This window comes from Ceratotherium simum, chromosome 6, assembly GCF_057802395.1.
Source record: "Ceratotherium simum simum isolate JZ-2026a chromosome 6, ASM5780239v1, whole genome shotgun sequence".
NCBI classification, from domain to species: Eukaryota; Metazoa; Chordata; class Mammalia; order Perissodactyla; family Rhinocerotidae; genus Ceratotherium; species Ceratotherium simum.
In genome coordinates, this window is record NC_141905.1 from 7,063,717 (window position 1) to 7,076,021 (window position 12,305).

A 12,305-nucleotide genomic window follows, 5' to 3' on the forward strand; every position below is an offset into this window, starting at 1 on the left:
CTCCCTTGAACTTCAATATTTTTCCTTTTTCATAAAAAAGCCAATACAGAAATATTTACTTCTTAGGACCTACCCATAAATCTATCATTTTATAAACAAAAATAATAAGTAACTACAACAAAAATATATAAATATATAAACAAAAACATACAAACAATCTCACAATTTACTCCTTGCCCCATGAAGAAATTATAGCTAGGATACTAATTAAAGAATTCTTCCTTTCAAAAAGATTTCTTTACCCAGTGTGAATTCAACAAACATTTGGTATGTACTCGGCACTGCTCTAGATATTGGAACACAAAGATGCACCTGAGAATCGCCTCATCCTGAAGGAGCTAACGGAGCAGTTGGAGATGCAGACCTGATCAACGCACAGGTACTAGTATAGATGACAGCACTAGATTACACCTGAAGGGATGAGAAGGAAAGCTCCTAGAAAGGAAGCAGCACTTGAACTGGGCCTTCCCGAGTCATTGGAAGTTATGAAATATGAAACTCTGTGTGTGGAAGGAGAGAAGAGCAAAGATGGCTGGGGAGCATCCCAGGTGGGGACAGGAATAAAGACACGGAGCATACAAGTCCTCTCAGGGAACTGGTGAACAGTATGGTAACGAGGGCACAGAGAAAATGATCCAGCCCAAAAGAAAACTAAAATTACCTGGGAAGGCCTTGTTCCCTATACAAAGGAAAGTGAGAGGTACCCAGTCCTACTCTATTAGAATATTTGTGGATAAAGCCTGAGAGTCTGGACCTTTTAAAAGCTCTTCAGCAACTCTTGGGTAGCTAACTTGGCACCACCAGTCTTTAAACAAATGTTGGCAAATACTGCCATGTGGAATGAGAATCCAGTGAAGGTTTTAAGCAGTAGGATAATATGATCAGATTTTTACCTTTTTAATCTTTCTGCAAACCAATTCTAAAATTAATCTGGTAAAAAAAATCTTTAGGAAGAACCAAAACAATTTTGTAAAAAAAGAGTAATGAGGGGAGACTAGTCTTAACAGATGGTAAAAGATAATATACACCTACATTAATTAAAAGAGTTTGGTACCAGTACATGAATAAACAAGTCAATGGAAAAAGTCCAAGAATAAATTTAAATATATGTGGTGCTTCAGAATACGATAAAGTGGCATTTTACATCACCAAAGTTTCAAAAGGATCTTGGAACAACTGTATAGCTATATAATGTTTGGTCCCTACCAAATACCTTATAACAAATTAAATTCTAGCTGTATTAAAGATTTACACATTTAAAAAATCATAGAAGTATTATTTAAAAAACATGAAATAATTATTATGACCCTAGAGTGAAAGGGGCATTCCTAAAAGACAGAGAAAACTCTGAAGCCCAAAAAGAAAAGATTGTCATGTTTGATCACTAAAAATTAGTAGTTTCTTCTGGGCCGGCCCCATGGCGCAGTGGTTAAGATCTGCACGCTCCACGTCAGTGGCTCAGATTTGCGGGTTTGGACCCCGGGTGCAGACCTACACCACTCATCAGCCATGCTGTGGCGGCGACCCACATATAAAATAGAGGAAGACTGGCACAGATGTTAGCTCAGGGCTAATCTTCCTCACCCCCTCCTCCTCCCCAAAAAATAGCTATTTCTTCTTAGTAAATGTGTGTGTGTGCACAAATAACAAAGTAAAAAAATTTACCACATATAACACATACAAAAGGGGTAATTTCTTCATTATATAAAGAATAAGAAAATATATATCATTATATAAAGATAAGAAAAAGAATAAATATAAAATTAGGCAAAGACCTGGAACTAGCAGTTCACTGAAAAGAACATGAAAGGCTTAAAAACATACGGAAAGCTAGTCCTTGGTTCTCAAATAAAGAAAAGCGAATTAGATCATTAACAAGAAATCATTTGTCATTTAAGACATAAGCAAAGATCCAAAAATTTGATATCACAAAATACTGGTTGTCTGTCCAGGAATTTGTTCTAAAGAATACTCACACATTTGCACAGGCCTGTGAAGAGGGGTGATTGTTTATAACATAACAGCAAACTCTAGAATAATCTAAATGTCCATCAGAGGGGACTATTTAAAGAAAAGAAGGTCTTTATCCATATAATTAACTGCCACACAATACTTAAAAAAAACAAGATAGAGCTCTATGTGCTGATAATATATTTGGAAATTATTTCTTATGTGGAAAAAAATTTTTTTAAGGAAAAAAAGGGTAGAATAGTGAGTAAAGCACTGTCAACAATTTTTCTGGAAGTTTATATGATAAACTTAATAGTGGAAAGGGGGCCTAGGAAGTCAAGGGAGAAAAAGAGAGAGACTTTACCCATTATAACATTTTATGTTATTTTTTTTTTTTACTATGTACACCCGTTACTTTAAAAACAAAAACAATGTATTCAGTCAAGAAAAAGAAAAGAAACCCTCTGGTAGTGATGTGGAAACAGAAATCACACACAGACTTTTGTTAAAACCAAAATGTTTACCATAAATTCCTGGATGATTTCATAGTCTGCTCTTTTTTTCTCGAGCATTTTAAAACAATCCTTGATAGCTGATTGCTCATGAAAACTGAATATTAATGGTCGAACCTGAGCCAACTGAGCTAGCTCCCTTTCAGAAACAATTTGTATACCTAAGAAAGAGAAAAATTCACATTTGTAAGTTACTTGTATGTATATGAAGGCAGATTTTATTTTTGTTGTTGTTTTCTCTTAAGTAAAGGCATAGCCATTTAAGGATTAACGGAAGTTTATTTTTCCAGAGGTGAAGAGTCTATTATTGTGAAAAAAAGTATCCTTGTCTTAGAAAAATCGTGACTACATACCTTGAAATTACACAAAACCCACTATTCTTGGAGAAAACTGCCAAGTGCTATAAATATAACAGATGCAGTAGACTGAGAAGTGTTCTGTTTTATAATGTGAATTGGGTGTATGTATTGACAATTATGCCAAGAAGTGCATGTATGAGACTTGGGTGGGAAAAAGACAGAACTTTTGCTCTCCCTGGGACCAAGTGTTTGGAAGTTCCTGGAGTTTGAGATGAGAGCATGTGGAGAGTGTAACACACTTCTTACTCTAAAACAGATCAAGCACACACAAACACACACACATATACACACACATCACATACACACATCACACATCTCAAGGATTGAGAGGATCTATATGATGTAATTAATAAGATTTAAAAATAGATATATATAATGTATATATCTATATATAGATAATATATATTGTTATATAGTTATACACTTATAACTATATAAGTGTAGACCATACAGTCTATATCTATATAGATAATATATATATATTATATAGTTATACACCTATAACCAATAATAACAGAAGAGAATACATTCTATTTAATAGTAGATATGGAAATCATTTTTTTAATATGATGATCTTTTAGGTTTCATTGACAGTCTAGATTCCAAATATCTGAAATTTTACAGATCATGTCCACTGGTCAAAATGCAATAAACCTAGAAGTCAACATTAAAAGAATATTTTTAAAATTTCATATTTTTGAAGTAAAATGCTCAAAGGAAACCAGTTCTCAAAATCTCTTTCCAAAGCCAAATAATATGAACAAAAATCAAGTTAATAACAGCAAAAAATACACAAGAAGCAATTAAGCAAAAGAACAGGCACAAAAAAGAGATAGAAGTTTCTAAGAATCTGCACAACCCTGGGAAACTCATCTTGTCTTGGAACCCTACTATACCCAAAAGCCCTGTGTAGGGGTGGGAGAGAGAGACTACTGGTCAGGAGAGACAGACACAGAAATCCTATAATTTCTCACAAATATCTCTAACTTTAGCAGGAGAGGAGGTCTAGGAAGCCCAGAAGCAGAGATAAAATTCCCACAAGAGTAGCAGCCATTTTGATCACCTTTGATCCCCAAAAGAAAAACCCTTAGAACTTGTCCATTGTGTTCCAGTCTTGTTGGAAAAAAAGCTGAGAGAAGGCAGAGAGGAAAGGGAAGAAAAGGTAGAAAGACTGTAATGGACACTGTCATGGACTCCCCAACACTGATTCTACCCCGACGGTAAGTTAAAGCTATTTGTAATTATTCCACAATAATTCCCTTGCCAGTGAATAATCCAGCAGCAGGTAGGTGATTTGGGCCAATGGGAAGCAAGAAGAAGATTGTTCAGGGCTTATGGGAAAGGGAAGCAAGCCTCTTTCCCACCTCCATCCCCTGCCAGAACAAAAACCCAGAGGCTTAAGTCCCCTGATTACCACAACCAGCCCTATTGTGACCATAAAATGAATGAGCTGAGTATAGCAAATACGAAAAAAACATAAAGAACCTATATTCTTGATGACATCACTGAGCAACTGATCACATTGAACCTGGAATACTTCCTACCTCTGGACTTCCATTATGGGATAAAATGTATTTCTTTATTGTTAATGTCATTGTGAATTTGGTTTCTTTTTATTGCAGCCTGTTCTAAGAATTCTAATCAAGGTGTATAGGTCAGCCTTGGGCTGCAGATAACGGCAATCATTACAGAAAGTGATTTTTACATAAAGCCGGTTCACAGAAAGGGATTTTATCCATCTGTTTGGTGCTGACAACATCATTGGGAGGGTTTGAAGAGCAGGCACTTCCCCACTATGATCCAAAAATAACACAGCAGAATGGTCTGCCAAGAAGAGCGCTACCTTTGCCACAATGTGGAATCTGAGGGAGCTGGACACCACTGCTCTGAGTGGTGGTTCCTGGCTGACACCACCTTAGCAACCACGGAGGAATGAGAAAGCCACCATGACTGCTGGCTCTAGTAATGTACCACCTTCCTATAGTGAGGCACTAGGAATGCCATGCCTGCAATCGTGTGTACCAGCAACGTGGATGCTTTTCTACACATTTAAATCTTGGCCAAGTGCATATGACTGGTCAAACCCACACTAGCTACCAGGATGTCTAGGAAATGTAATTTTTATTTTTCCTGTCTGGGCCATACAGCAAGCTACGCTAGGAAGAGGGTGTGATCGACATTGAGTAAGCTGATCTACAATATTTGCCATACAACAATTCATCCACACTCTTGAGCTTTCTGCTCCTTTCCCCAACCCTTCAGCACACTCGTCGCTGTCCTCAGGCAAAATCCAGCCCTCAAAGTTTAGTTTATAATGGAAGATAACTAGATTCAAATAAAACAGAAGGAGAGCCAAGGAGAATTCATTCATGTTCAATTAGAAAAGTCAAAGAGATGCAGAGCTATACATGTTAGTGAACAAGATGGAATAAAACAGAGAGATGCAGAAAAAAATGAATAATGTAACATAGTATGCAAAATTTTTTAACACATTCTGAATAAAACATAACCTAAATTGTAGCTCCACCATCTGTAGGAAGATGTAATAAAAGTATGAATTATTTTAAGTAAGAGTTCAAAAATGAGATAAAACAACAGAATGAGGTGAAGAATAAGTTTACAGACCTAAAAAAATAAAGGCCAAAAGTACATTATTATAGCACTTATAATTAAATCAAACACTGCAAGAAACAAAGTACAGTTGAAAATGGACTCATTCACAGGATAAAGACGTATACATAAACGAATGAAGAGAAGAAAAGGTAAAAAAAAGAAAAAAAGATAATGCACATAAGGACCCTATCAGAAGCTCAGGAGAAAAACTGGAGACAAGGTGAGGAACTCAGGAAATCCTTCCTCACGGTGCAAGCTTGGAGAGGGGAATGTAGCTTCTATAGGAAAGGCGTGAAGCCACACCTGGTTCCTTTTTCCCTATCTCCCCTAAGGATCAAAAGCATAGGGAGTTGGGAGAAGGGCAGCGAACCCTATTACCCTCAAGGTACAGGTTAAGACCCACTAACACTGGGGATAGAGAGGTGAGGGAAGCATCATGGGGTCAGACCATAACATACCCCACACCCCTGAAGACAGGGAAGGATAACTCAGGAGGCACTAACTCTAAGACCCAGGGACGCTGCACCTGTCTAAGTCCAAGGCTGAACAAGGACAGAAGAGAATGCCATTCCCACCTGCAACCATGTTAGCAAGCAACAGAATTACAAATAAGAGCACTCTGTTGCTGGGGAATAGACAACATCGTAGATAGGAACCTTCTCTGAGGTGCAGGCACCATGGGGAGACCTAAAGCAGAGGGTAGAACAGACACTGAGGTAACCCCTCTGGCATGCCATTTTCCACTCTAAGCACAAGGGAACAATACAGGAACTTGAAGCTGGTGGTGCACTGAGAGTAACCACAGCAACATCAAAACCCAAACCCTGGGGCTGGCCCCGTGACTTAGCGGTTAAGTGCACGCGCTCCGCTACTGGCAGCCCGGGTTCGGATCCCGGGTGCACACTGATGCACCGCTTCTCCGGCCATGCTGAGGCCACATCCCACATACAGCAACTAGAAGGATATGCAACTATGATATACAACTATCTACTGGGGCTTTGGGGAAAAAAAGGAGGAGGATGGGCAATAGATGTTAGCTCAGAGCCGGTCTTCCTCAGCAAAAAGAGGAGGATTAGCATGGATGTTAGCTCAGGGCTGATCTTCCTCACAAAAAAAGAAAAAAAAAAAACAAACCCAAACCCTGTTCAATTCCTGACTAAACTGACACAACTCCTCACACTGAAGGCCTACCAAAGGAAGAGGCATGTCCATTTTTATTTACCTCAGCATATAGAACACAAGATATCCAGATTTCAACCAAAAAATTATACAGCCTCACAAAGAAGCAAGAAAAGAAAAAATAAAATAAAACTGTCAAGAGACGAAGCTATCAACAGAACCAGACAGATATGACATAGATGTTAAAACTACCAGACAATGAATTTAAAATAACTAAGATCAATGCTAAAGGTTTAGTAGAAAAAGTAAACAACATGGATGAACAAATGGGAGACTTCATCAGAGACACAAGGAACCATAAGAATCAAGCAGAAATGCTTAAAATGAAAAATACCTTAACAGAAATAAAGAATACCATCAATGGGCTCATCAACAGGCTTGAGACAGGCAAGAAAAGAATCAGCAAACTTAAAAATACGTTACTAGGCATTACCCAAACTGAAAGAGAAAAAAGAGGGGGGTAGGGGTGGGGGTGGGGAGGACACAGAAGAGACCATCCAAAAGCTACAGGCCAGTATCAAACAGACTACAATATTCCTATAATTGGAATCCCAAAATAGGAGAGAGAGAGAGAGAATTGGGCAGAAGAAATATTTGAAATGATAATGGTTGGGAGTTTTCCAAAATGAATGAAAGACAACAAGCCTCAGATCCAAAAGCTCATCATAAACAATACAAGTCAGAAGACAACACAGAATCCTATAACCGACAAAAACATCTTTCAAAAAAAAATAAAGGAGGGGCTGGCCTGGTGGCGCAAGCAGTTAAGTGCATGCGCTCCACTGCAGCGGCCCGGGGTTCACCAGTTCAGATCCCAGGCACGCACCGACGCACTGCTTGGCAAGCCATGTTGAGGCAGCGTCCCATATAAAGTGGAGGAAGATGGGCACAGATGTTGGCCCAGGGCCAGTCTTCCTCAGCAAAAAGAGGAGGACTGGCAGATGTTGGCACAGGGCTGGTCTCCTCACAAAAAAAAATTAAAAATAAAAAAATAAATAAATAAAGGAGAAATAAACACTTATACAGACAAACAAAAACTGAGAGAGTTCCTTAGTAGCAAACTTGCATTACAAGAAATGTGCAAGGAAAAACTTCAGGCAGAAAGAATAAATATATTCCATAAATATTTATATTCCATAAATGTAGTTAAATGTAAAGTTTTCTTTTTTTCTTAATTTCACTTCTCTGGAGAATAACTGGCTATCTAAAACAAAAATAATGACTATGTATTTTGTGATTATTATGTCAAATTAAAATGTTTGACAATAATTGCACAAAAGATGGATGGGAGAAATTAGGAAGACACTATTATAAGGTTCTTACAACACATATGAAGTGATATAATGTTATTTGAAGATAGAAAAGATAGACTGTGAGAAATTAAAGACGTATATTGTAAATCCTAGGGTGAATAAGAAAACATTTTTAAAAGAGGTATAAATAATAAGTCAATTGGGAAGATAAAATAGAATCACAAAATAATCCAAGAGAAGGCAGAAAAATAGGAAAAATGATAAAGAATAGAAGGAATAAATAGAAAACAATTAGCAAGATGGTAGAGTTAAATCTAAAATGATAGATAGGGCCGGCCCCATGGCTTAGCGGTTAAGTGCGCGTGCTCCGCTGCTGGCGGCCTGGGTTCGGATCCTGGGCGCGTACCGACACACCGCTTCTCTGGCCATGCTGAGGCCGCATCCCACATACAGCGACTAGAAGGATGTGCAGCTATGACATACAACTATCTACTGGGGCTTTGGGGGAAAAATAAATAAATAAATTAAATAAAATGATAGATAAATGCAAACAGTCTACATACATCAATTAAAGGACAAAGACTGAGAGATTGGGTTAAAAAGCAAGGCCCAACTATAAAATGCCCATAAGAAACCACTTTAAATGCAAAAACATAGGCAAGTTAAAAGCAAAAGAATAGAAAAACATATACCATGGGAACACTAGTCAAAAGAAAGTGGAGTGGCTATATTAATATCAGAGAATATATCAATAACAAAGTAGACTTCAGACCAAGGATATCACCAGGGATAAAAAGGTCACTAACGGGGGGAGGGAGGGGTGAATAAGTAGAGCAGAGAGGATTTTCAGGGCACTGAAACTATTCTGTGTGACACTATAATGGTGGATACACGTCATCATACAACATTTTGTCCAGACCCACAGAAGGTACAACACCAACAGTGAACCCCAATGTAAACTATGGGCTCTGAGTGGTGATGTGTCAATGGAGGTTCTATTGTCACAAATATATCACTCTGGTGGGGGATACTGATAGGGGGGGAGGCTATGTATGTGTGTGCGGGGGCCGTATATGTGAAATCTCAGTACCTTCTGCTCAATTTTGCTGTAAACTTTGAACTGCTCTAGAAAATAAAATCTACTTTAAGAAAAGATCATTACTAATGATGAAGGGATCAATTCACAGAGAAGACATAACAATGCTAAATGTGTATGCACCTAACAGAATTTCAAAATACACGAAGTGAAAACTGATAGTGCTGAAAGGAGAAACAGAAAAATTCACAATTATAATTAAAGATGTCAACACTCTTCACTCAGGAATCAATGGAACAAGTACAGAGAAAATCAGTAAGCACATAAAAAAACTGAACAACTTGACCTAACTGACCTTTATAAAACAGTCCTTCCAAAAACAGAACAAAAATTCTTCTCAAGTGCACATGGAACCTTCCCCAGATAGACCATATTCTAGGCCAAAAATCGAACTTTAATAAATTTAAAAGAATTAATATAAAGTATCCCCTTGGACCATAATGACATTAAACTAAACATCAATAACAGATATCTGGAAAATCCTCAAATACTTGGAAAGTAAAAAACATAGTTCTGAGCCAGCCCTGATGGCCTAGTACTTAAAGTTTGGCACGCTCTGCTTCAGCAGCCTGGGTTCAGCTCCTAGGCGCGGAACCACACCACTCATTTGTCAGTAGCCATGCTGTTGGGGCAGCTCACACAGAAGAACTAGAATGACTTATAATGAGAATATACAACTATGTACTGGGGCTTTGGGGAGGACAAAAAAAAAAAAAAGAGGAAGACTGGCAACAGATGTTACCTCAGGGCGAATCTTTCCCAGCAAAAAATAAAACAAAAAAATACTTCTAAGTAACCCATGAATCAAAGAAGCAGTCACAAGAGAAATTAGAGAATATTTTTTAAAAAATAGACTTCATTGTTAAGAAGAGATTTATATTTACAAAAATAATTAGTAGATAATACAGAGAATTCCCATATATCTGCTGCTACAGTTTCCCCTATTATTAATATCTTACATTAGGATGGTACATTTCTTACAATTAATGAACCAATATTAATAGATTATTTTTTAACTAAAGTGCATGCTTCATTCAGATTTCCTTAGTTTTTCCTTAACATCTTTTACTGATCCAGGATCCCATCTGGGATTCCACATTACATTTAGTTCTCACGTCTCCTTAGGTTCCTCTTGGCTGTGACGGTTTCTCAGACTTTCCCTGTGTCTGATGACCTTGACAGTTGGAGGAGTGCTGATCAGGTATATTCTAGGATGCCCGTTATTGCAATTTGTCTGATGTTTTTCTCATGATTAGCCTAGGATTACGGGTTTTGGGGAAGATCACAGAGGTAAAGTGCCATATTAATCACACCATATCAAGGATACATACTTATAAACATGATTTATGACTATTGATGTTGACCTTGGTCACCAGCTGCAGCTGTATGTCAGGTTTCCCCACCACAGAGTTATTCTTTATAAGCATACCCTTTCCATATTTTACTCTTTGGAAGAAAATCACTCTGTACAGCCCACAATTACAGGGTGGGAGTTATGCTCCATCTCCTTTATAGTGGAATATCAACATAATTTATTTGGAACTCTTCTGCATGGGAGATTTGTCTCTTCTCTCCATTTATTATTATATTCAATAATTTATTTATATCAGTATGAACTCACAGATATTTATTTGTACTTTGGGTTCTTATCCAGCGCTACAATGTATTGTTGCTTCAATTGTTCCAGAATTGGCCACTGAGAATGAGAAAACATTTTGAATTGAATATAAATAAAAACACATCAAAATCTGTGGAATGCTGCTAAAGCAGTATCCATGGAAAGATTTGTTGTATTAAATGCTTATATTAGAAAAAAAGAAAGAACTCATATCAATAAAGAAATCAATGAGGAGTGATGTCAGCATCATGGTGGAGTGAACCCTTCCCTCAGACTCTCCCCGCTAAGGTACGACGAAAAAGACATTCATAAACCCACAGAAGACATTCACACAACACAACAGATGTGTTAGAGATCCACACAGCCACATGTCTGAAGCCCCCAGGAAGAAGTGGAAGGAAGTAAGGGGATCTCCTCTCCCTCCTCCACAGCGACCTATGCCACGGGACTGCACGCTGCACTGAGAGGAGGTGGGGAGTGGCAGGTCTCCCAGGAAGACCTTTGCTCTCCGAGTTGCCTCCCAGCTGTGGGAAAGCTCCACACAGAGGAGGCCAAGGAACTGCAGGGGTATCTTCATCAAGCCAGCACCCCAAGAGAGCAGATAGACAGGACAGAGTGAGAACGCCTCCAGGATTGCCCAAACAAAACAAAGCGCCTCTCCCCCGACCTGGCGCACCAGCTCGTCTGGTCAGCCAGAGCAAGGGACCCCAGCCAGAGCACATGCACATATGTGTGTAAAGCAGCAGTGCAGGGCAATCGCAGATGGGCCTTGTCAGCACAGATTTCAAAGGACAGGCACAGATGCCAGGGATCGCAGTTGGTTCAGAATACACAGCTCCTGCCATCGCCCCCTCCCCCAGTGGCAGAAGGTGGAATTTGCAACCAGATACTTCCACTATGCAAAGGCACAAATCCACCCTGTCAAATAGCATGAAGAGGTATATCAAAACTCCAGACCAGAAGGAAAATGACAATCACCCAGAAATCAATCCTGAAGGCACAGAAAATTACAATCTAAATGACAAAGAATTCAAAATAGCTATCATAAGAAAACTCAATGAGTTACAACAAAATTCAAAAAGACACTTCAATGAAATCAGGAACAAAATTAATGAACAGAGGGAATTCTTCACAAAAGAGATTGACACTATAAAGAAAAAACAATCAGAAATGCTGGAGATGAAAAACACAATGAATGAGATAAAGAAAAATCTGGAGTCCTTGAATAACAGAGCTGATATTATGGAGGACAGAATTAGCAATTTGGAGGATAGAAATATAAAACTGCTTCAGATGGAGGAGGAGAGACAACTAAGACTAAAAAGAAATGAAGAAATTCTCTGAGAAATATCCGACTCAATTAGGAAATGCAACATAAGGATTATAGGTATTCCAGAGGGAGAAGAGAGAGAGAAAGGAGCAGAAAGCTTGTTCAAAGAAATAATAGCTGAGAACTTCCCAAACCTGGGAAATGAGATGGAATTACAGGTAAAAGAAGCTAATAAAACTCATAATTACATCAGTGTAAAAAAGACCTTCTCCAAGGCATATATTACAAAAACTGGCAAAAATCAATGACAAAGAAAAAACATTAATGGCAGGAAGGCAGAAGCAAATAACCTACAAAGGAACCCCTATCAGGCTTTCAGTGGCCTTCTCAGCAGAAACCTTACAGGCGGGAGAGGGTGGAATGATGTATTCAAAATACCGAAAGACAAAAACTTT

At 38.3% G+C, this 12,305-nt stretch overlaps 1 protein-coding gene across 1 annotated transcript in view; it reads right to left on the reverse strand.

Moving 5' to 3' along the window:
• The window catches only part of PTPN20 (protein tyrosine phosphatase non-receptor type 20), a 103,999-nt gene that overhangs the window by 27,356 nt on the left and 64,338 nt on the right, over positions 1 to 12,305 (reverse strand). Inside the window, exon 7 of the mRNA XM_087432929.1 lies at positions 2,475 to 2,623. Within this exon, the coding sequence (XP_087289055.1) occupies positions 2,475 to 2,623 (149 nt within the window). The remainder of the gene's footprint in view (positions 1 to 2,474; positions 2,624 to 12,305) is intronic.